General features: G+C 42.1%; 1 protein-coding gene and 1 long non-coding RNA gene across 3 annotated transcripts; one reads left to right on the forward strand and one right to left on the reverse strand.

Annotated features, from left to right (window-relative positions):
- Positions 1–1469: 1469 nt before the first annotated feature.
- On the reverse strand, positions 1470–7037 carry LOC124008675 (nuclear fragile X mental retardation-interacting protein 2-like). Its single transcript, XM_046320166.1, has 4 exons — positions 6753–7037; positions 4273–5949; positions 2697–2729; positions 1470–2532 (listed from the first exon to the last, which is right to left on the reverse strand). The coding sequence occupies exons 1-4, from the start codon at positions 6781–6783 to the stop codon at positions 2480–2482; spliced, it is 1794 nt and encodes a 597-aa protein (XP_046176122.1). The 5' UTR covers positions 6784–7037; the 3' UTR covers positions 1470–2479.
- Positions 6831–22465, forward strand: LOC124008679. Of its 2 annotated transcripts, none has more exons than XR_006834130.1 (4): positions 6831–7811; positions 8770–8902; positions 10548–10715; positions 20886–22465. It is a non-coding gene; the product is annotated as an uncharacterized LOC124008679 (long non-coding RNA). The 2 variants fall into 2 exon arrangements; XR_006834131.1 differs by having other exon boundaries at positions 6831–7403.
- The last annotated feature ends 361 nt before the right edge of the window (positions 22466–22826 follow it).

A 22826-nucleotide genomic window follows, 5' to 3' on the forward strand; every position in this document is an offset into this window, starting at 1 on the left:
TAAATTTGAGATTTCTGGTTCTAACCAGTGTCTTTGTGAGATGCAGAGTAGGTGAACGGATGATCTCCGCATGTATGATTCCCATCGTGAAGCATGGAGGTGTGATGGTGCTCTACTGGTGACACTGTCAGTGATTTATTTAGAATTCAAGGCACACTTAACCAGCATGGCTACCACAGCAGCAATATGCCATCCCATCTGGTTTGCAGTTAGTGGGACTATCATTTGTTTTTCAACAAGACAATGACCCCAAGACACCTCCAGGCTGTGTAATGGCTATTTGACCAAGAAGGAGAGTGATTGAGTGCTGGCCTCCACAATCACCCAACCTCAAGCCAATTGAGATGGTTTGGACCGCAGAGTGAAGGAAAAGCAGCCAACGAGTGCTCAGCATATGTGGGAACTAATTCAAGACTGTTCAAAAAGCATTCCAGGTGATGAATGCCAAGAGTGTGCAAAACATTCATCAAGGCAAAGAGTGGATTCTTTAACACATTTTTTAGTTATTTCATAGTTTGAGGTCTTCATTGTTATTCTACAATGTAGAAAATAGTACAAAGAAAAACCCTTGAACAAGTAGGTGTGTCCAAACTTGACTGGTACTGTATATCTGTAGTAATTGAAAGATTTAAAAAAACTGTTAAATAAAGTGCTATTAATCCACAAAACCAAATAATTTATGCTAGAGAAAAGAAACTAATGTCCTTCCTTAGCACAAAACCAAAAACCCAACTGAGAGGGAGATGGTAGTACCAATGACATCGTGGTTGTCCACTCAATGTATTGCCAAATTTGGCCTGCCTTGACATGTTTAGGCCCCTTGACAGTCAATTTGATCAAAGACTTAACTCGATGATACGGTATTATGAAACGCCATCACCACCAAATCTCTATGCACAGTATAACAAAGAGCGGCTGGTCTGGGACATGAAATGATTAGTATTGCGATTGTTTTCTGTCTAATATTTGCTTGGTTATATTATACTGCGACTTCTCACATCTCATCCACACCAGTAAACACGTGCAAGAAATACATTGTCGTGAGAGAGAGATTAAAGACCAAATGCTGAAAGGGCAAATAGGATACTATGCTGAACAGGTTGGTCAGCAAATCAAAAGCAAATTGCTTGAGCAAGAAAATAAGAAATTTGCCATTTCTCCACATGGTGTCAGCAAATATAGCTTAGACAGGCCTAATGAATTAGACATTTTGAACATTACTGATGAAATACACCAAACAAAAAAAAGTCATTTTGAAATATCACATACATAGATAGCCCTTGCTCCACAATGTCACTTTTCTCATCTTCCCGAAAACTCCCACAATCAAGTGAAAAGCTCAAGAGAACCTACATCTAAAATTAAGGAATCGCCTACATCAATCTTAATCTGAAAATAATGAAATATGTAGACGGAAAACAGCAAGGATTAAGAAGAAATAAAAGTACAAATAAAGCTAAACTCAGATGAACAATTAATGCCACAACTTTTTTACTGATTAGCACGGCTAACAAAAACTGACAACCGAACCACGAGATTATGACATGGCTTTAGTTTAAATTCTGATTTGACACGTCTCTATCTGTGCTCTGGGAGTTTGTTGCTACTGTAGATAACATCTGAAATCACTAAACCATACAAAACAGAGTAAAATAGTTGTCAAAACTGATACCAAGCAGTCAGGTCTTTGCTGGGCATAGTTAATTCACTAAAGTAATTAAGACAAATGCGTTCCCTAAACATATATATTTCTCATTTAACCTGCAGCCTAACAGGCTTATCAATACTACCAGCCTTCTCATAATCTTCACATTTTGTAAATTACAAGGCATTCTTAGAATTTCTAGTTCATTTTCTTTTAAAATGTATTCAAATGTGCACATATACGGATGTGTATGCATAAATCATAACACATACACAAATCTACATATATTGGACTAATTTGAATGCATGAGGAAATAAAACGATTGAGGCATCCTACTGTCAGACATAGTCACCACAGTTCAATGGGCAAGAGGATAAAGGCTCGGGAGGTGCAGTTTGCGCCTTCCTCAGTCTTATGTCCTCAACACCCAGACGAAGGAGCTATGAGACCAACATCTATTACAGCAGAAAGTGTCACAAGTGTCCATTCACATGGGAGAGGTACCCAAAATTTATTTCAAGTGTTTGAGTCTTTGTGTAGTCCAGAGCGTCAGCCGAAGCTCCTGCGCTCAACTTAATGCCAATAATTGGATTCATATTTCCTCATATTACACCTTCCCTTGTCATCTTCCTCTTCTCTGACGCACCCCCCAAAAAACAAATCCCATTATCCCATTCTGTATTCCAATAAATGTATGTCACAGGACATGCATCTTTCTGTCCCAATATCACAGTTGACTCGATTTTGTTTTCCAAAGGGACCATAACCGCCAAAGAAGACATCTGCAGCACCCAGGTAGGGAGAAGGTACATGTAATTGTTGACATTCACTACCTCACTGATAACGTCCATCCTTGGTCTTGTCATAACAGACTACTCTTTTTGGATCTGGGGGGATGAGAGAAGGACAGAAATTGAGTGTGAAGGCCCTGGGAAACTTAACGCATAATAGATGTTATTCAAACTTCAGCTGTATACCTTTGAACATCAAATAGAAAACCCAACTTCACAACTTAAAAAATACACTACACAGAAGAGACCTTTTACTTTACCTTGTTTTTGCAAATTGAAAACATATTCCATTTCTGTAGAGAAAAAAACAAACAGATTATCATCTCCAGATGCATAAGACAATTGTATTATTAGACACATTGTCTTTAATGTGAAGCTAATGGATTTAAAGCTTTTGGTGCAAGTGAAATAGTAGGTTAACGCTACCAATGTGTAATACATATTAGAGGTCAACCTATTAATCAGCATGGCCCATTAAATAGTGCCGATTTCAAGTTTTCATAATCTGTAATCTGCATTTTGGACTCCGATTATGGTCGATTACATTGCATTCCACGAGGAAACTGCGTGGCAGGCTGACCACCTGTTATGTGAGTGCAGCAAGGAGCCAAGGTAAATTGCTAGCTAGCATTAAACGTATCCTATAAAAATAAATCACTCTTCACTAGTTAGCTACGCATGGTTTATGATATTACTAGGTTACCTAGCTTGTCCTGCGTTGCATATAATCAATGCTGTGCATGTTAATTTATCAAGTCACAGCCTACTTCGCCAAACAGGGGATGATTTAACAAACGCGCATTTGTGAAAAAAGCACAATCGTTGCATGAATGTACCCAACCATAAACATCAATGCCTTTCTTAAAATCATTACACGGAAGTATTTTTTTAAAACTTGCATATTTAGTTAAAAGAAATTCATGTTAGCAGGCAATATCAACTAGGGAAATTGTGTCACTTCTCTAGCACGCCGAGTCAGGGTATGTACAACAGTTTGGGCCGCTCGTTGTGAACTAATTTGCCAGAACTACGGTTCGGTTCCGAATTTCACTGAAAGAATAAATGTTTTGTTTTCGAAATGATAGTTTCCAGATTTGACCATATTAATGTCCAAAGGCTCATATTTCTGTGTCTATTATATTATAATTAAGTCTATGATTTGATATTTGATAGAGCACTCTGACTGAATGTTGGTAGGCAGCAGCAGGCTTGTAAGCATTCATTCAAACTTTACTGCTTTTGCTAGCAGCTCTTAGCAATGCTTGAGACACAGCGCTGTTCATGACTTCAAGCCTATCAACTCCTGAGATGAGGCTGGCAATACTAAAGTGTCATTAAGAACATCCAATAGTCAAAGGTATATGAAATACAAATGGTTGAGAGAGAAATGGTTGACGCGTCATAATTCCTATAATAACTACAAACTAAAACTTCTTAACTGGGAATATTGAAGAACTGGGAATAATGAACCACCAGCATCATATGTTCTCATGTTCTGAGCTAGGAACTTAAACATGATCTTTTTTACATGGCACATGTTGCACTTTTACTTTCTTCTCCAACACTGCATTTTTGCATGATTTAAACCAAATTAAGCATGTTTCATTATTTATTTGAGACTAAATAGATTTTATGAATGTATTATATTAAGTTAAAATAAAAAAGTGTTCATGCAGTATTGTTGTAAGTCATATATATATATATAAAATTAATTAATGAATCAGTATCTGCTTTTTTTGGTCCTCCAATAAATCGGTATCGGTGTTAAAATCATAAATCGGCCGACCTCTAATACATATGTTCATAGAATTGATAAAGCAGGGGAAGAGGAGTTACCTTTAGTGTGATAAGTAACAGCAGCTTTCAGATCAAACGACCCCCAGCAACCTCTGTCCAGGCTCTTAGAATGGGGCGGCTCTTTAGACAGTCCCAACACTAGGTTGGTCAGGGGGGCCTGGGCAGGCTCAGCACTAATATCTTTACAAGAGGCCAACAACACTGCACCTGGACTCTTAGCCTCGCCCTTTGTCTTCTCCTGTCGAGACAGCTGAGTCTTTTCCCCATCCTCACCCTTCACTGTAGCAGGTGGGCAAGCTGGGGCACTAGTCCTTTTCTCTGAGTCTTGAGCCAAAGTGAGAGGCAAAGGCTCTGGGATTGATAGATTAGAGTCAAGGCCTGGTTTGGCAGCAGGGCATTGCTCCCCTTGAAATGTTACCACCGCAGCCTTGCCCTCCACGGCAGCCACCGGCCCACTTCCTCCTTCTGGCCCCACGTTTGGCTCATTAATGAAAGACAGCCCCCACTGATTCTGGAAAATGTCTCCCAAGGCTTTCTGATTTGTCTGAACAGCCTGGGTGTCCACTTGGCGAGCACTAGGGAGCACAGGTTGCATATTTAAAGGGTTTAGGGGGTAAATGAAAAGAGTACACTTTCTCAGAGATACAGCTGCAGGGTTGGTTAAAGAGTTATAGTCATTGTCCAAAGTTGATGCTACGTTCTCCCCACATGGGAGAGAGGTGGCTGGCGGAATACTACTAGCAGCAGGGGTGAAGAAGGTACCAACAGACGGGCAACTATTTCCATCTCCAGAAACGGGGCCATTAGTAAAGCTAGCTGAGATGATGGTTTTCATAGCAGACATGGGGACCTGTGAGAGTCTACCAGGCACCTGAGGAGTCTGCACCTCTCCTCCAGCCTGGGCTGCTTTGTTGAGGTTCTCCTTAACTTTACTTGCATAACTAATCTTGGGCACTATTTTAGCACTACTGTTGTCCACAGGAAATACTGGAGGGGGCTTGAATAAAGTCCAAGAGTCCTCTTTTGAAGAGGAGGAGAGCTTGGCTTTGGGCCTATTCTCAAACTTTTTACCAAAGGCACCTGCAGCAGTCTTACTGTCTGAGTTTTTCTTCTGCAGTTCACCCATAGCCACCTCTGGAGCATCCATCCGCTTGACTGCTGTCTGGGCGTCTGCTTTATGGTGAATTTGCGAGCTCACCAATTTCTCTGTTGGTTCAAGTTCAGAAACCTCTGGCTCCCGTGTGGCATTGCCCTGCTGCATGACTCTCTCCCTTGCTCTTGTCACATGCTCTATGTTCTTGATGCTGTTGCGTCTGGTCTTGCGTTTCTTAGGAGTAGTATATCCACCTTCTGAGCCACTGCCATCATTATCAGGGGGTGACTTGCTGGAGTAACCATTTGTAATATGAGCAGAGTTTACCACCCCATTCAGAAACAAAGCAGATTCCTTTTTGTCCAAAAACTTTCCCTCATAGTGATTAGTGAAATCCTGGGCCTTGTCAGTTATGCGGTCCATATTCTTCTTGTGAACAAGACCCTCTTTGCTGCCCACTTTTGAAAGAGTGGTAAAAACATTGCGTTTTGACTTCTGTTTTACGTTAGCATTTATCAAATGTCTGTTACCATTGCTGTAGGTGGGAAGAGGGATACCAACAAAATCCTTTGCAGACAGAATCTTCTCCCCCTCCACCTCACCGGTGTTTATTTTTCCATTGCCTGTAAAAGAAAACAAAAGTTAGTTGCACTGCCAATAATACATGTAGACTATAAAGTCCAAGCAAAGTCCATAATTCCCTACCACCTCACTCTCCAAATATATCAAAAGGGACTAACAGACCTAATCTGTCAACAAGAATGCAAGTTCGCAGCTCCTTTTACAGGAAACATGCCAAGGCCTTTATAAGATGCTGTATCATGTCTATTTAGACTGAATAGGTCAGCTGGCAGCAAACAACCACACACCAGTGCCAGATCAGATTCCATTGAACATAGTAGTCCCATAGCCTACTTGTGACTAGATACCATACAGAAATCACTTAAGAAAAATGTGTGCTGTAGGTAGAAATTACCATGACATTATCCTATAAACGTTTGATAAGGGGAAGGTGGTTGACAATGTAACTGGGCTTGACTTCGCTAGCTAATACAAAAATACGTTCCATAGTAGCATCTAAAGACATTTTAAACCAGCTTAAAGATTGTCATTGCGCGTAAGATACATGTATAAAATATCGATTAACAAAACATCTTAATGTTATAGCCAGAATAACTAAATTTGTGTTCAATGGTGTTCCATTTTCTTGTCTGAACTGAAGCCAAGGTATGTAACATTTTGTTTTATGCATGCCATCAAGTGTGAACTTGTCGAAAGAAACTGGGGAGGCTACAATTACATTTCAAGTCACGTACTTCGTTAGCTAAAACAAGCATAAATTGGTTCTGAATTGTTTATTAAAATCAAAATCCCATGAATCAGCCCGCTTGCTAGCAAGAAAATGCTATGTCGTCAAATCACCTACCCAGGCTAACATGTTTGCGTGGCTTCATCATGGTTAAATAAACGCAACAGGCCCAACCCAGCCGAACCTGCTCGCAAGTGTAAAATGTCTTGCGCTAACTAGCTATTTCATCCCCGAAAAGTCTCAAAAGTAAGTTAGTTAGCCATCTTGCTTTTGCAGACCTGTCTGCAGCCAGGTGGTAGTAAACAAAATCAAATTGAAACTTGTTTTATGGACAAATATCACTCTCGTTGCTAGGATTAACTAGCTAGCTTTCCATCTCGCCTTTTCTAACATGGCCGACGGGAAACAGCAACTCAGAACATTCCAGTGGAGCCGGCGTGTTGTTCTTAGCAAAACATGTCACGGAATTCCGACCAAATTTGCATGAGTTTTTTGACAAAGTCAACGTATGCACGTGACAAAACAATTGAACTACAAAATGACTAATTAGTAACACAGGGGAATTTGGTCAGGGAGTAGCATAAATTTAGAAATGGGTGGTGAAACCGGCGCACAAGGTCAATCCGCATCCGTCAAACCATCAGCTGTCACGCGATGTTTAACTACCCCATCCAGCAATATGCAGCGCTTGACCCAGCTAACTAATGAGCTAAATATGTTTTTTAACAGCTTGCAACCACTGCTATGAGTCACGCAAGCTACATCGACGTAAGTAATAAACTGGCTAGCTAAGTCATTGACATTAGCTAGCTTGCTAACTTTTCCGGATGGCCCAACCTGTTTTCTTCGTCTGCGTTTCCTGATGCTGGTACTGGAAGGAGATCTGATCATTTTTTAGAGATGTTTTGTATTGAATGGGGTTTCTTTCTTCTCCATGGTGGTAATATCGTCTCTCTTGTGCCCGATCTTTGGGCTGTTCCTCCATTGAAGTGTAATATAATATCCGAGCTCGTCTACCAGTATGCACCGCTCACTGGGCAAGCGGAGAGCAGACTATTGAACTGTCCAATCAACGCCAGTGACAAACGGAAGATATTCGAGGCCTCTGTATTCGTCAGCTGTATATCTAAGAAGTATTTAACAAATGTTGGTGGTTCCCCCAGCAACATTGCGAAGGTATTGCCAATATATACATTCATGCAGGTTGAACAACTGGAAATATTATATAAATTAGAAGCTTGGAGAGATTACATTTTATTCAAGCAAATCTGAACTGCCCTAAGTGGTCCTCACAGTCACACACCATTGAGACCTGCTGAGACATGTATCCATATACGTTTTATGCATGTATCACATTGTGGTTGGTTGGATTTTACAATACATAATTCTGTATCATGCATCATTCTAGCCGGCATTCAACTGACATGGGAAACAATTTAATAAAGATACTAATAATGTCTGCAAAAAGCATACCAATTATAAAATATAGTTTAACACATTTTGAAATATGCGTTGTTAGCCATCTGATATGGTGTGGTGAACAGCTCTTCCCGACAGAGCTACTGTAAGTTGCTATCCAGGCACCAGGTGGTGGCATTTCATAGTTTAGAGATTTCATCCCACCCTAATCTTCAAATACTGGTAGTCAATGTTTGACCACTAAGTGACCACTCAATTTGTATTTTAAAAGCATATAATGAAACAAATTATTGTACAGCAATATAACCTAAGGGTACTACTATGCCATAAGAAGGATTAAGCTGTGAATGGCTTTCATACACCATGAAGATGAAACCCACTATTTCCCATTACCTATTGATGAATGTAAGGCACCAGCACCACTTGACATCTCACCACAGAGATGTAATATTGGTTTATGCACATCACATGTGAGTCCTTCCCCATAGAGAACCTATGCACTGCAAGTCTGAGTGATTCAGCCACCCCCACCCTTCCTCTCCCAGCATGCTCTCTAAGGTGCTGGATGTCACTGTGCTTGTGTTGCCGTCTGGACGTCTACTTGAGTGCAGTGAAGATGAATTCATGTGAAATACCTGGTCGGTTCTGTTGCTGCTGGCTTCTTTCGTTTGCTTTTCAATCTCTCTCCTCCATTTTGGCGCTGTGGGTGATGCAGTAGGACGGGTGGCAGTGAGCAGACTGGACGTTCTCTCACAGGAGCCACAGAGAGGTTTGGTGGTCCTGGGACCATTGTCATCTGTGGAACAACTTGAGTTTCTCCACCTGCCACTGGGCTTCTCAGCACAATGGTAAGATTCAGCTGTGAGTATGTTCACTTTTGTCAAGTCATTCATTTCTATGTAGTTGTTCATTGTTTTTAAGTTTATAAAAAGTACCAGTCAGTTTATTTTTTACTATTTTCTACATTGTAGATCATAATGAAGACATCAAAACTATGAAATAGCACATATGGAATCATGTAGTATCCCAAAATTTTTTTTTTTATATTTGAGGTTCTTTAAAGTAGCCACCCTTTGCCTTGATGACAGCTTTGCACACTCTTGGCATTTGAGCCAATCAGTTGTGTTGTGACAAGGTAGGGGTGTTATACAGAAGATAGCCCTATTTTGAAAAAGACAAGTCCATATTATGGCAAGAACAGCTCAAATAAGCAAAGATAAACGACAGTACATCATTACTTTTAGTACATCATTACATGAAGGTCAAAATTCCGTGTGTGTGTGTGTGTGTGTGTGTGTGTGTGTGTGTGTGTGTGTGTGTGTGTGTGTGTGTGTGTGTGTGTGTGTGTGTGTGTGTGTGTGTGTGTGTGTGTGGTGTGTGTGTGTGTGTGTACCACTATCATTGTGGAAACTGTTGACAAAACCCTTTCAAACGTATATTTTTTAATGTTCATTCTTAATTAAGGGCATTTCACTCATTCAAAAGTTCTGGTCCTAAGCCGGAAATGGCATCTAAACAGCTTGTATCAGATCACGTATCAAGGAGCAGACAGTGTGAGACAGACTTGCTTCTTGTCAGGCAACAGAGCTCTTCCTGCACTAGCTAATCCCCATATTCCTTTGGAAACATCACTCATTTCGCAACCATAGGCAAGGTTCTCAATTGTTATCAAAATTATGTTTTTAATATTGTTAGAGGGTAACCCTCTCTCAAACAGCACTACTATACTACTACCATAATACATGCCTTATGGTAGTAGTGCTGGAGAGCATGATACCCGGTGGCAGGTAGCCTAGTTGTTAGAGCGTTGGATCAGGAACTGAAAGGTTGCTGGATCGAATCCCCGACCCTAACAGGGTCATTCTGACCCTGAGCAAGGCAGTTAACCACTGTTCCCCAGGATGTCTATTAAGGCAGACCCCCGCACCTCTCTGATTCAGAGGGGTTGGGTTAAATGCGGAAGACACATTTGAAGGCATTCAGTTGTACAACTGACTAGGTATCCCCCCTTACCCAGTTTGCAGTAATGCCAAGTTTCATAGAATGGTTTCCTTATTTGCAGTGGCACATCTTTCGGGGCTCCTGAGTGGGGCAGCGGTCTAAGGCACTGCATCTCAGTGCTGTAGGAGTCACTACAGACCCTGGTTTGATTCCAGGCTGTATCACAACCGGCCGTGATTGGGAATCCCATAGGGCGGTGCACAATTGGACCAGCGTCGTCCAGGTTAGGGTTTGCCCAGGGTAGGCCGTCATGTAAATAAGAATTTGTTCTTAACTGACTTGCTTAGTTAAATAAAATAATAACAAATCTTACTGCAGTGTGTACAGTGGCTTAGTGGGTATCACAACCATTCTTAAAGGTCAGAACAGATACAGTATATGGTTTGCAGGAAGAAATCACTTTAAGATTCACTCATATGTGTCTATATTTGTTATCTGTATTTTAATGGCCATCTGACTATACTGTCATGTGTCCCTGCTTGTCTCCTCTAGCTCGGGCACGCCTCTCCATGCCACAGTGTCCGTGTGACCTACAGCCACGCCCTGGAGGTGCTGGGGACCAGTCCGGCAGAATACCAGCCAACCAGCAGGGAAGGCAGTTTGTAGACTCTTAGATGTGTTCCTGGTGTAGGGAAGTCCAACAGAATCCAACAAAACCAGGTAGGACCGTGCAAATGGAAGGTTTGAGTGTGGAAGTCTCCTTACTCGTCTCTGGTATACAGTCCCTTTACAAGTCAAAATGTTGAATAAACATCATTTTAATTTACTCTACCTGTTGTCTGCTAATTTTGTTCTTCTGCTGTTGAACATTTTAGACGAAATATCAACAGGAAAGTATTTTATTTATTTATTTATTTTATTAGAAGACATTTATTCAACATTCTGGCTTGTAGATCTCGTGAGAGAACATTTTCCAGACAAAAGTACAGCATTGCCTCAGACAGCGGTATCACAGTCTGATGTATTAGATTTGTGTATAACGCATTATTCCTAATGCTTGGAGAGAGAAGTGTATAGCACTGAGCAGAAGGGATTTATCTCTATTGACGGGCCCTGTCTGAAATGTTATTGTTGGCCTTGGGTCTGCAGAGACCATACATACTTACTATGAACTGTATGTAATGTATGCACATATTAATATACAGTGGGGCAAAAAATATTTAGTCAGCCACCAATTGTGCAAGTTCTCTCACTTAAAAAGAAGAGAGAGGCCTGTAATTTTCATCATAGGTACACTTCAACTATGACAGACAACATGAGAGAGAAAAAATCCAGAAAATCACATTGTAGGATTTTTAATGAATTTATTTGCAAATTATGGTGGAAAATAAGTATTTGGTCACCTACAAACAAGCAAGATTTCTGGCTCTCACAGACCTGTAACTTCTTTAAGAGTCCTCCACTTGTTACCTGTATTAATGGCACCTGTTTGAACTTATTATCAGTATAACACCTGTCCACAACCTTAAACAGTCACACTCCAAACTCCACTATGGCCAAGACCAAAGAGCTGTCAAAGGACACCAGAAACAAAATTGTAGACCAGGCTGGGAAGACTGAATCTGCAATAGGTAAGCAGCTTGGTTTGAAGAAATCCACTGTGGGAGCAATTATTAGGAAATGGAAGACATGCAAGACCACTGATAATCTCCCTCGATCTGGGGCTCCACGCAAGATCTCACCCCGTGGGGTCAAAATGATCACAAGAACGGTGAGCAAAAAATCCCAGGACCACACGTGGGGACCTAGTGAATGACCTGCAGAGAGCTGGGACCAAAGTAACAAAGCCTACCATCAGCAAGGGCATTGAAGATGAAACGTGGCTGGGTCTTTCAGCATAACAATGATCCCAAACACACCGTCCGGGCAACGAAGGAGTGGCTTCGTAAGAAGCATTTCAAGGTCCTGGAGTGGCCTAGCCAGTCTCCAGATCTCAACCCCATAGAAAATCTTTGGAGGGAGTTGAAAGTCCGTGTTTCCCAGCAACAGCCCCAAAACATCACTGCTCTAGAGGAGATCTACATGGAGGAATGGGCCAAAATACCAGCAACAGTGTGTGAAAACCTTGTGAAGACTTACAGAAAACGTTTGACCTCTGTCATTGCCAACAAAGGGTATATATTGACCAAGTACTTATTTTCCACCATAATTTGCAAATGAATTAATTACAAATCCTACAATGTGATTTTATGGATTTTTTTTCCCTCATTTTGTCTGTCATAGTTGAAGTGATGATGATGAAAATTACAGGTCTCATCTTTTTAAGTGGGAGAACTTGCACATTTGGTGGCTGACTAAATACTTTTTTGCCCCACTGTATGTAATGTAAAATATTGTGCATGAATGTGTTTGTATAATATTATGTATATGAGTTGGGTCTTATAATATAATAATAATATATGCCATTTAGCAGACGCTTTTATCCAAAGCGACTTACAGTCATGTGTGCATACATTCTACGTATGGGTGGTCCCGGGGATCGAACCCACTACCCTGGCGTTACAAGCGCCATGCTCTACCAACTGAGCTTGGTCTATAAGAGTCCACAAAGAGCATGCGTATTTGTGTAGTGTGTGTGTGTACTTGTCTGTGTGTGTGCTTGCTTGTTTGCGCCTGTTCATGTGTGTGCCTTGTGTACGCTGATGCGAAGACTGATGTTTCTGGGTTAATGAATACATAAGGTAAGCTAGTCAAGCAGAAGAAGAGAGATGCAACCATGCGTTTCCCCAGGCATTAGCTTTCAGCTTCAATACAGAAGAACCCATCTTGATTTTTACTGTGATGCCAGTAGAAGTCAAGCTCAACCCGGAGAGTTTGAAGGATGCCTTTGTGTGATGCTAACATCACATAATAGATACTTAGTCCCACAGTATCCTTAAATGGGGTGTGTTGTCTTTAGCAAATGTGCTGTGATGTGCCCTTCTAGATGTGTTTATCATGGGACTTATCATCTGCTATCTGTTAATTTAGCCCCAGACATTCTGTACCTGTTACTGTGGCCCTGTTTTTCAATTCCATATTTTCCTGTTTGTTTATGGTTTACAGTTTTGGTAAATTGCTACTTTGTTTGTGCTGTGTTGTTTTTGTCCCTACCGAGGAGGATGGAACTCATTGAACCAGGCAGAATTCTATGGAGAGCGGAGACATTAGCGCTAACACACAGCTTATCTCGGAGGCTTTAATTGGCACATGAACCATGAAGGGACCCCCACTGACTCTCACAGCACTTAGACAGGCTGTATTTAGCATTTTGATTGCTGATGTTGAACTGACAAAGTAGATGTTGCTCAATCATAGATAACACAGAGGGAAACATGCTCTGGAAGAGTGTTACTTGTCATGACCATGTTGGATTGAGCCATTTGAGGGTTCCATCTTTCAGACTGCTTGGCTCAGAGGTGGCCTCTGTCAGGGTATTGATTGGCTCTGGAGGCTGAGGTCAGGTCATGGGTCACTAGGGCATCTTTTGTCTGGTGTGAGGAGGAAGTAATTACAGTACATTTCAAACACATCCATTAACCCCCCCACACACACACGCACACGTAATGATTTCACAGATTCAAACTTTTCACATGATTTTTTTAGAAAAATACTGTATTTAAAAATACAAGATTAGTGTTTGTATTTCCTATCCACACAGTGTAGGATTGGAGAATCTCTGTCATCAATGAGACTACAGCATTTGCTACAGTACATCATTAATTTATCTCATCATACAAGTATTTGCTAGACGGTACACTGTCCTTCTCTCAGCACATATCTAAGCTGCAGGCTAGAGTTAAATCTAGACTTGGTTTCTTCTATCGTAATCGCTCCTCTTTCACCCCAGCTGCCAAACTAACCCTGATTTCAGATGACCATCCTACCCATGCTAAATTACGGAGAAGTAATTTATAGATCGGCAGGTAAGGGTGCTCTTGACCGGCTAGATGTTCTTTACCATTATTGTCGACACAGAGCCCCGCCGATCCATCACGACTGGACTGCCGACGTGATCGCCCGATGTGGTCTCAACAGGCTATTCTGTTACGATCTCGCAAAGAACCATCTACTAGCCCCGACCCGCTAGCTTTTCTGAATGCTGTGTCCCCTGCTCGCCTAGCATAGTAGTCACCGAACAGCACCCCGATTCACCTATTGCTGCTCTTTTGACCCTATTATCACTCGGCTACGCAGCTGTTGCCCCCTGGACTGTTTCAATAACACGGTACCTCTTTTTGTTTACCTGTCGGCCCCTGCCTCGAACTCAGGTCCTGTATGTAACTAACTGACCCGCTCTGCCCATTCATCACCATTTACCCGTTGTTGTCTTAGCTCTCCTGATCAACACCTGTGATTGCATTATAGGTCTGTCTATAATGTCAATATGCCTTGTCTACTGCTGTCTTGGCTAGTTTTTGTTTTTATTGTTTTACTTCACTGTAGAGCCCTCAGTCTCGCTTAAAATGCCTTAGATAGCTCTTTCATCCCACCCCACACACATGCAGAGACTTCACCTAGGTTAACTGATTCCTCCAGAGACGAAACCTCTCTCATCGTCACCCAACACATAGGTTTACCTCCACTGTACTCACCTCCTACCATACCCTTGTCTGTACATTATGCCTTGAATCTATTCTACCACGCCCAGAAACCTGCTCCTCTTATTCTCTGTCCCCAGTGTACTAGACAACTAGTTTTTATAGCCTTTAGCCATACCCTTATCCTACTCCTCCTTTGTTCCTCTGGTGATGAAGAGGTTAACGCAGGTCCTGTAGCGCCTGGGGAATAGGAGTGGAACTGGGGGCTATCATTTGTTGGCTTCTGTATCCGTAAAAGCCTTGGTTTCATGCATGTTAACATCAGAAGCCTCCTCCCTAAATTATTTTTTTCACTGCTTTAGCACACTCCGCTAACCCTGATGTCCTAGCCGTGTCTGAATCCTAGCTTTGGAAGGCCACCAAAAGTTTTTGAAATTTCCATCCCCAACTACAACATTTTCCGCCACGATATAACTGCCAAAGGGCGTGGAGTTGCAATCTACTGCAGAGACCGCCTGCAGAGTTCTGTCATGCTATCCAGCTCTGTGCCCAAACAGTTCGAGCTTCTACTTTTTTTAAATCCACCTTTCCAGAAATAAGTCTCTCCCTGTTGCCGCTTGTTATAGACCCCCCCTCAGTCCCCGCTGGACACCATATGTGAATTAATTGCCCCGCATTTATCTTCAGAGTTTGTACTGTTAGGTGACCTAAACTGGGATGTGCTTAACACCCCAGCCGTCCTACATTCTAAGCTAGATGTTCTCAATCTCACACAAGTTATCATGGACCCTACCAGGTACAACCCTAAATCCGTAAACACAGGCACCCTCATAGATATCATCCTGACCATCCTGCCCTCTAAAAAAAAAACCCTGGTCCTCTGTCAATCGACCACCCCTCATCACTGTCAAACGCTTCCTAAAACACTTCAGCGAGCAGGCCTTTCTAATTGATCTGGCCCGGGCATCCTGGAAGGATATTTACCTCATTCCGTCAATAGAGGATGCCTGGTTATTCCCTAAAAGTGCTTTCCTCATCATCTTAAATAAGCATGGCCCATTCAATTTAAAAAAATGAAGAACAGATAAAGCCCTTGGTTCACTCCAGACCTGACTGCCCTCCCAGCTGCCCTCTGCACGGAGGCTGGGAAACACTGATACACTGATAAATCTACGACAATCGAGAATTTCAATAAGCATTTTTCTACGGCTGGCCATGCTTTCCACCTGGCTACCCCTAACCCGGTCAAGAGCTCTGCAACCCCTGCAGCAACTTGCCCAAGCCTCCCCATTTCTCCTTCACCCAAATCCAGATAGCTGATGTTCTGAAAGAGCTGCAAAATCTGCACCCCTGCAAATCAGCTGGGCTAGACAATCTGGGCCCTCTCTTTCTAAAATTATTCGCCACAATTGTTGCAACCCCTATTACTAGCCTGTTCAACCTCTCTTTCATATAGTTTGAGATCCCCAAAGATTGGATAGCTGCCGCGGTCATCCCCCTCTTCAAAGGGGGAGACACTCTAGACCCAAACTGTTATAAACCTATATCTACCCTACCCTGCCTTTTCTAAGGTCTTCGAAAGCCAAGTTAACAAACAGATCACCAACCATTTTGAATCCCACCGTACCTTCTCCGCTATGAAATCTGGTTTCCGAGCTGGTCATGGGTGCACCTCAGCCACGCTCAAGGTCTTAAACGATATCATAACCGTCATTGATAAAAGACAATACTGTGCATCTGTCTTCATCGATCTGGCCAAGGCGTTTGACTCTGTCAATCACAGCATTCTTATCGGCGGACTCAACAGCCTTGGTTTCTCAAATTACTGCCTCACCTGGTTCACCAACTACTTCTCTGATAGAGTTCAGTGTGTCAAATCGGAGGGTCTGTTTTCCGGACCTCTGGCAGTATCTATGGGGCTGCCACAGAGTTCAATTCTCGGGCCGACTCTTTTCTCTGTATACATCAATGATGTCGCTCTTGCTGCTGGTGATTATCTGATCCACTTCTACGCAGACGATACCATTCTGTATACTTCTGGCCCTTCTTTGGACACTGTGTTAACAAACCTCCAGACGAGCTTTAATGCCATACAACTCCCCTTCCGTGCCCTCCAACTGCTCTTAAATGCAAGTAAAACTGAATGCATGCTCTTCAACCGATTGCTGCCTGTACCCTCTAGCATCACTCCTCTGGTCGGTTCTGACTTAGAATATGTAGACAACTACAAATACCTAGGTCTCTGGCTAGGCTGTAAACTCTCCTTCCAGACTCGCATTAAGCATCTCCAATCCAAAATTAAATCTAGAATTGGCTTCCTATTTCGCAACAAAGCATCCTTCACTCATGCTGCCAAACATACCCTCGTAAAACTGACTGTCCTACTGATCCTTGACTTCGGCGATGTCATTTACAAAAAGCCTCCATCACTCTACTCAGAAAATTGGATGCAGTCTATCACAGTGCCATCTGTTTTGTCACCAAAGCCCCATATACTACCCACCACTGCAACCTGTATGCTCTCGTTGGCTGGCCCTCGCTTCATATTCTTCACCAAACCCACTGGCTCCAGGTCATCTATAAGTCTTTGATAGGTAAAGCCCCACCCTATCTCAGCTCACTGGTCTCCATAGCAGCACCCACCCGCAGCACGCAGGTATATTTCACTGGTCACCCTCAAAACCAATTCCTCATTTGGCTGCATTTCCTCCAGTTCTCTGCTGCCAATGACTGGAACGAATTGCAAAAATCACTAAAGTTGGAGACTCATATCTCCCTCACTAACTTTAAGCATCATCTGTCAGAGCATCTTACAGATCATTGTACCTGTACATAGCCCATCTGTAAATAGCCCACCCAACTACCTCATCCCCATATTGTTATTTATTTTTTCTGCTCCTTTGCACCCCAATATCTCTACTCTACACATTCATCTTCTGCACATCTATCACTCCAGTGTTTAATTTCTATATTGTAATTATTTTGCAACTATGGCCTATTTATTGCCTTACCTCCCTAATCTTACTTCATTTGCACACACTGTATATATTATTTTCTATTGTGTTATTGACTGTACGTTTGTTTATTCCATGTGTAACTCTGTGTTGTTTGTGTCGCTTTGCTTTATCTTGGCCAGTTCACAGTTGTAAATGAGAACTTGTTCTCAACTGGCCTACCTGTTTACATAAAGGGGAAATTAAAAATGAATTTAAAAAAACATTCGGCCATCAGAATTTCTACCAGTGGTCCTTATAGGACACATCACTGCACTCCATAGTCATCTATAAACGGGTCATCTCTGTATACCTGTCGCAAGACCCACTGGTTGATGCTTATTTATAAAACCCTATTAGGCATCACCCACCCAACCTGAGGTATCTACTGCATCCCTCATCCTCCACATACAACACCCATTCTGCCAGTCACAATCTGTTAAAGGTCCCCCAAAGCACACACATCCCTAGGTCGCTCCTCTTTTCAGTTCGCTGCAGCTAACGACTGCAACAAGCTGCAACAAACACTCAAACTGGACAGTTTTATCTCAATCTCTTCATTCAAAGACTCAATCATGGACACTATTACTGACCATTGTGGCTGATTTGTGTGATGTTTTGTTGCCACTACCTGCTTGCCCTTTGTGCTGTTGTCTGTGCCCAATAATGTTTGTACCTTGTTTTGTGCTATTACCATGCTGTGTTGTTATGTGTTGCTGCCTTGCTATGTTGTTGTCTTAGGTCTCTCTTTATGTTATGATCAAAAGTACTTATATAGCCCTTCGTACATCAGTTGATATCTCAAAGTGCTGTACAGAAACCCAGCCGAAAACCCCAAACAGCAAGCAACAAGCAATGCAGGTGTAGAAGCACGGTGGCTCGGAAAAACTCCCTAGAAAGGCCCAAACCTAGGAAGAATCCTAGAGAGGAACCAGGCTATGTGGGGTGGCCAGTCCTCTTCTGGCTGTCCCGGGTGGAGATTATAACAGAACATGGCCAAGATGTTCAAATGTTCATAAAGGACCAGCATGGTCAAATAATAATAATCATGGAAAGAGCAGGTGTTCCTAATGTTTGTACACTCAGTGCTGTATATAAATCAAACATTAAAATTGCCTTGTAAAGCTCTTATACATTGTTTATGAGGTGGTTGGCAAGAATGTTTTCTATAGATGATCTTTATATGCCCAAATCATCTCTACAGTCTGCTGGTTGTACAGAATCACAAACTCCCAACGCATGCAACATATAAAATGTAATCCAAATGAAATTATAAATAGAGACAGAGAGTACCTTAATCCACATTATCGGCTCCCGAGTGGTGCAGTCGTCTAAGGCACTGCATCTCAGTGCTAGAGGCGTCACTACAGACCCTGGTTCGATTCCAGGCTGTATCACAACCGGCCGTGATTGGGAGTACCATAGGGCGGCACACAATTGGCCCAGCTTCGTCTGGGTTTGGCCGGGTTAGGCCGTCATTGTAAATGAAAGTTTGTTCTTAATTGTCTTGCCTAGTTAAATAACGGTGAAATAAAAATGATGTAGTCTGGATATTGTCATTGGAAAGCAACACAGCTTCAGTCTGGAGTTTGTGACTATTTCTTCTCTTGTTTGCTCCTGATTTGATTTGCCAGTCCACAAATGTCTTATCTAATTCAGTTACAAGGTAGAACCAAACAAGATATATTATGTATACTTCAGTTTTCTGGTTTTGTTAACATCAAGTCTTGTTATGCTGTTATGTGCAGCACTTCAACCAGAGCGATACAAAGATCATGGAACGGATGTCTGTTTTGTTGATCTCATCCGTAGGTTTTTGTTGGGAAGTCACCTTTTATTTACTCATTGTTGGAGTCTGCTCAGGCCTTCCTCTCACAATGTGCCACTATGGGATCAGAAGACTGCAAAGAAAGTCGGCAGGATATGGCAAAACCAATTATCAGATCGTTAAGTCAAGAAATTAGCAGTACTGGTGCGTGGGTAAAATCACTGGTGAAGCCACGTCGGTAAAAAAAGTCATATTACATGTTGTGATAATTGCATTGTTTGCTCTATAGCCCGTTAAGTCATATGCCTTGTGGCTGTGATATACTGTGTCGGCCCAAGGCCGAGACAGTAAGAAGACACTGGCAGAAAAAATTCAACCACATCTTTGCTTCATCAGAAAACTGGAGAGCAACCTCTGTCCAGTGAAGTCCACAAAGCATATTGTATGTAACAAACAGTTACATGACCTACAGCATGGTCAAGCCAGTTAATGTTTCTGACATTTTCGGACTACTAAACAACTGTTGATTTAGAACCATGGAGAGTTACCTCAAGTTGCAAAGAAAACAGGAGCTGCCTTCACTATTCCAGCAACATTTCAAAATCAACATTTTACATAATCAAATCACCCATGCTTAGTCTAATACAGTGATAACTAAAATATACAAAAAATATTTAGTCCAAAATCAACTTAAGCTAAATATGATGTGGCTGTCCATGGTTCTGATTTCTGTGTGTGTGTGTGTGTGTGTGTGTGTGTGTGTGTGTGTGTGTGTGTGTGTGTGTGTGTGTGTGTGTGTGTGTGTGTGTGTGTGTGTGTGTGTGTGTGTGTGTGTGTGTGTGTGTGTGTGTGTGTGTGTGTGTGTGTGTGTTTCATGTTGTGTGTGTGTGTCTGTCATACAGTGTGTCTATGACTCTTGTTTTTTAAAAAACATTTACCCTACTTGTAGAGAAAAGCTAATCCTCTTCTCTTTCATGTTGCAGTAACGGTCTATGACTCTGTCATACAGTAAACGGTCTATGACTCTTGTTTTTTATTGTCCAAGACTAAAATGTTAGCTTGCTAGCATAACTTAATTTCATGGGAACGTTAGCCAGTTAACATTAGCCTTCTACATCTAGCTAAATATTGAACTTCCTTCCTCTCAGGCAAGGGTCACAATATATACTTTGTTTATCAAGGGAGGCCAAATGCTCGCTGGCTTCCCTTACGTTTAATGCTATGGGTGGCAACAAAGTCATATTCTTTTTGACCAGACCGCATCACATGCAGAGACAGAGGGGTGCTGTTTTGCTCACTCGAATGCTTTCTCTAGTGAGATACATTCAGCCTCTTGATTAATTATGTTATATGTTTCATTTTATTTTTCTTGGTCAGTTTTTTTGGAGAAGCTTTGCTTCCCTTGGCATCCATGAATACACACCACTGGGAATGAGTTATGTGTTCCTGGTTGGGAAGAAAATGCTAATAACATAATTAGCTAGATCCATTGTCATTGACTCTGCAGTGAGATCTGCCCCTCCTTTTCCTCTGCCTTTCCTCTCTGTAGATATGAGTCCTCAGCAGCAGAGTACCGGTCGCTGGGTGTCGAGGCAGGCTGCAGTGGCTGCAGACATGTGGGAGAGAGTGATGTCACGCAGTGTCCAGCGCCACAAACGCATGCAGTGTACACGGATGGGTGGGGATACAACGCGAACGTCTAGCAACCCAAAGGTTGCGTGTTCGAATCTCATCACGGAAAACTTCAGGAATTTATCTTATTAGCAACTTTGCAACAATTTACTACTTTTTAATAACTACTTCGCATGTTAACTAACCCTTCCCCTAACCTTAATCCCAAACCTTAACTTTAACCCATAACCCCTAGCCTAGCCAACTAGCTAACGTTAGCCAAAACAAATTGGAATTCGTAACATATCATACTAATTTAAGTGTCACAGATTTACATTTACAATATTGGCCCAGGTTGAGTCCAGGTTGGCCCACACAAAATTGCATTAAGATTGTTCAGCCTTCCTATTGGTCAACAAAAGATGGTCTGTCTCTGGTTGTCAAATTGGAAGGCTGCACCCTTCCTCTCTTCCATCAGCGTCAATCAGAGGTGTGGTTAAGCACAATCATCAATGGTAGAAATTACACTGCCATTACATGGTTGCTAAAATTCTATCATGTTCGCCTAATTTCAGTTTGTGACAAAACAAGCAAAAAATGTCTGAGAGAAATGCTGTGTAGAGAATCATTGTACCATCTAAATTGCTGTGAAATATATTTTCAATAATGAAAAATAGCGTACTTTCAGCTGTTAGAAGCTGGTGTATAAAACTGAAACTAAAAACACAGAAATTGCCCTGCCATTACCTGTTTGCTAAATTCTGCATTGTTCACCTAATTTAAGTTTGTGACAAAACAAGCAAAAAATGTCTGAGAGAAATGCTGTGTAGAGAATCATTGTACCATCTAAATATTGTTTGAAGCTGGTGGACAAAACCGAAACTAAGAGGCTCAAAAGTGGGGAGGGGATGGGGAGTAAATCCTGGAGGGGGAAGAGTTGTTTAGATTCAGCATAAGTGTTGTTGCAATTCGTTCAGCTTCAACAATGTTTTATTTTTTATATAACCTTTATTTAACTAGGCAAGTAAACAAGGGGGAAGCATCTTAGAAATAGTTCCTTTAATGCAGGGGTTCTCAACTTTTGGGGCCGGGGACCTGTTTTGTGATAGCAAATTCCTCAGGGACCCCTCATAATCAGAACACAACAGGTGAGATTAAAAATAGCATACAAGGAGTTTTACTATGACTTCGGCAGTGCATGGCCGGACGAACCAAGTCTCGGGCCCAGGGTAAGAACATTGCCTCTGCAATTCTACAGAGTTTGTCATGTAGCAGAGAGATGTTTTGTTGTTGTAGCATTAAAGCTAATATCCTGCCAATCTTAAAGATGTGTGTGCTGCAATGTTTTGTGTTTCCCCGTTGCAGGAGTCCACTGAGGAGAGGCTGAGGCAGTTACTGGAGGTCCACAGGCACCTTGGGCCCAGGTCCCAGCATTGATTTACATTTACATTACATTTAAGTCATTTAGCAGACGCTCTTATCCAGAGCGACTTACAAATTGGTGCATTCACCTTATGACATCCAGTGGGACAGTCACTTAACAATAGTGCATCTAAAACTTAGGGGGGGTGGGGTGAGAGGGATTACTTAACCTATCCTAGGTATTCCTTAAAGAGGTGGGGTTTCAGGTGTCTCCGGAAGGTGGTGATTGACTCCGCTGTCCTGGCGTCGTGAGGGAGTTTGTTCCACCATTGGGGGGCCAGGGCAGCGAACAGTTTTGACTGGGCTGAGCGGGAGCTGTACTTCCTCAGTGGTAGGGAGGCGAGCAGGCCAGAGGTGGATGAACGCAGTGCCATGCATTGTGCAAAGCATTGATCTCTTGGTTAAATCTGCCATGCTACATAGCTGTGCTTGCTTGATTTACAATGCTGTTTGTTTT

This window comes from Oncorhynchus gorbuscha, linkage group LG02 (genome assembly GCF_021184085.1).
Source record: "Oncorhynchus gorbuscha isolate QuinsamMale2020 ecotype Even-year linkage group LG02, OgorEven_v1.0, whole genome shotgun sequence".
Lineage (NCBI taxonomy): Eukaryota > Metazoa > Chordata > Actinopteri > Salmoniformes > Salmonidae > Oncorhynchus > Oncorhynchus gorbuscha.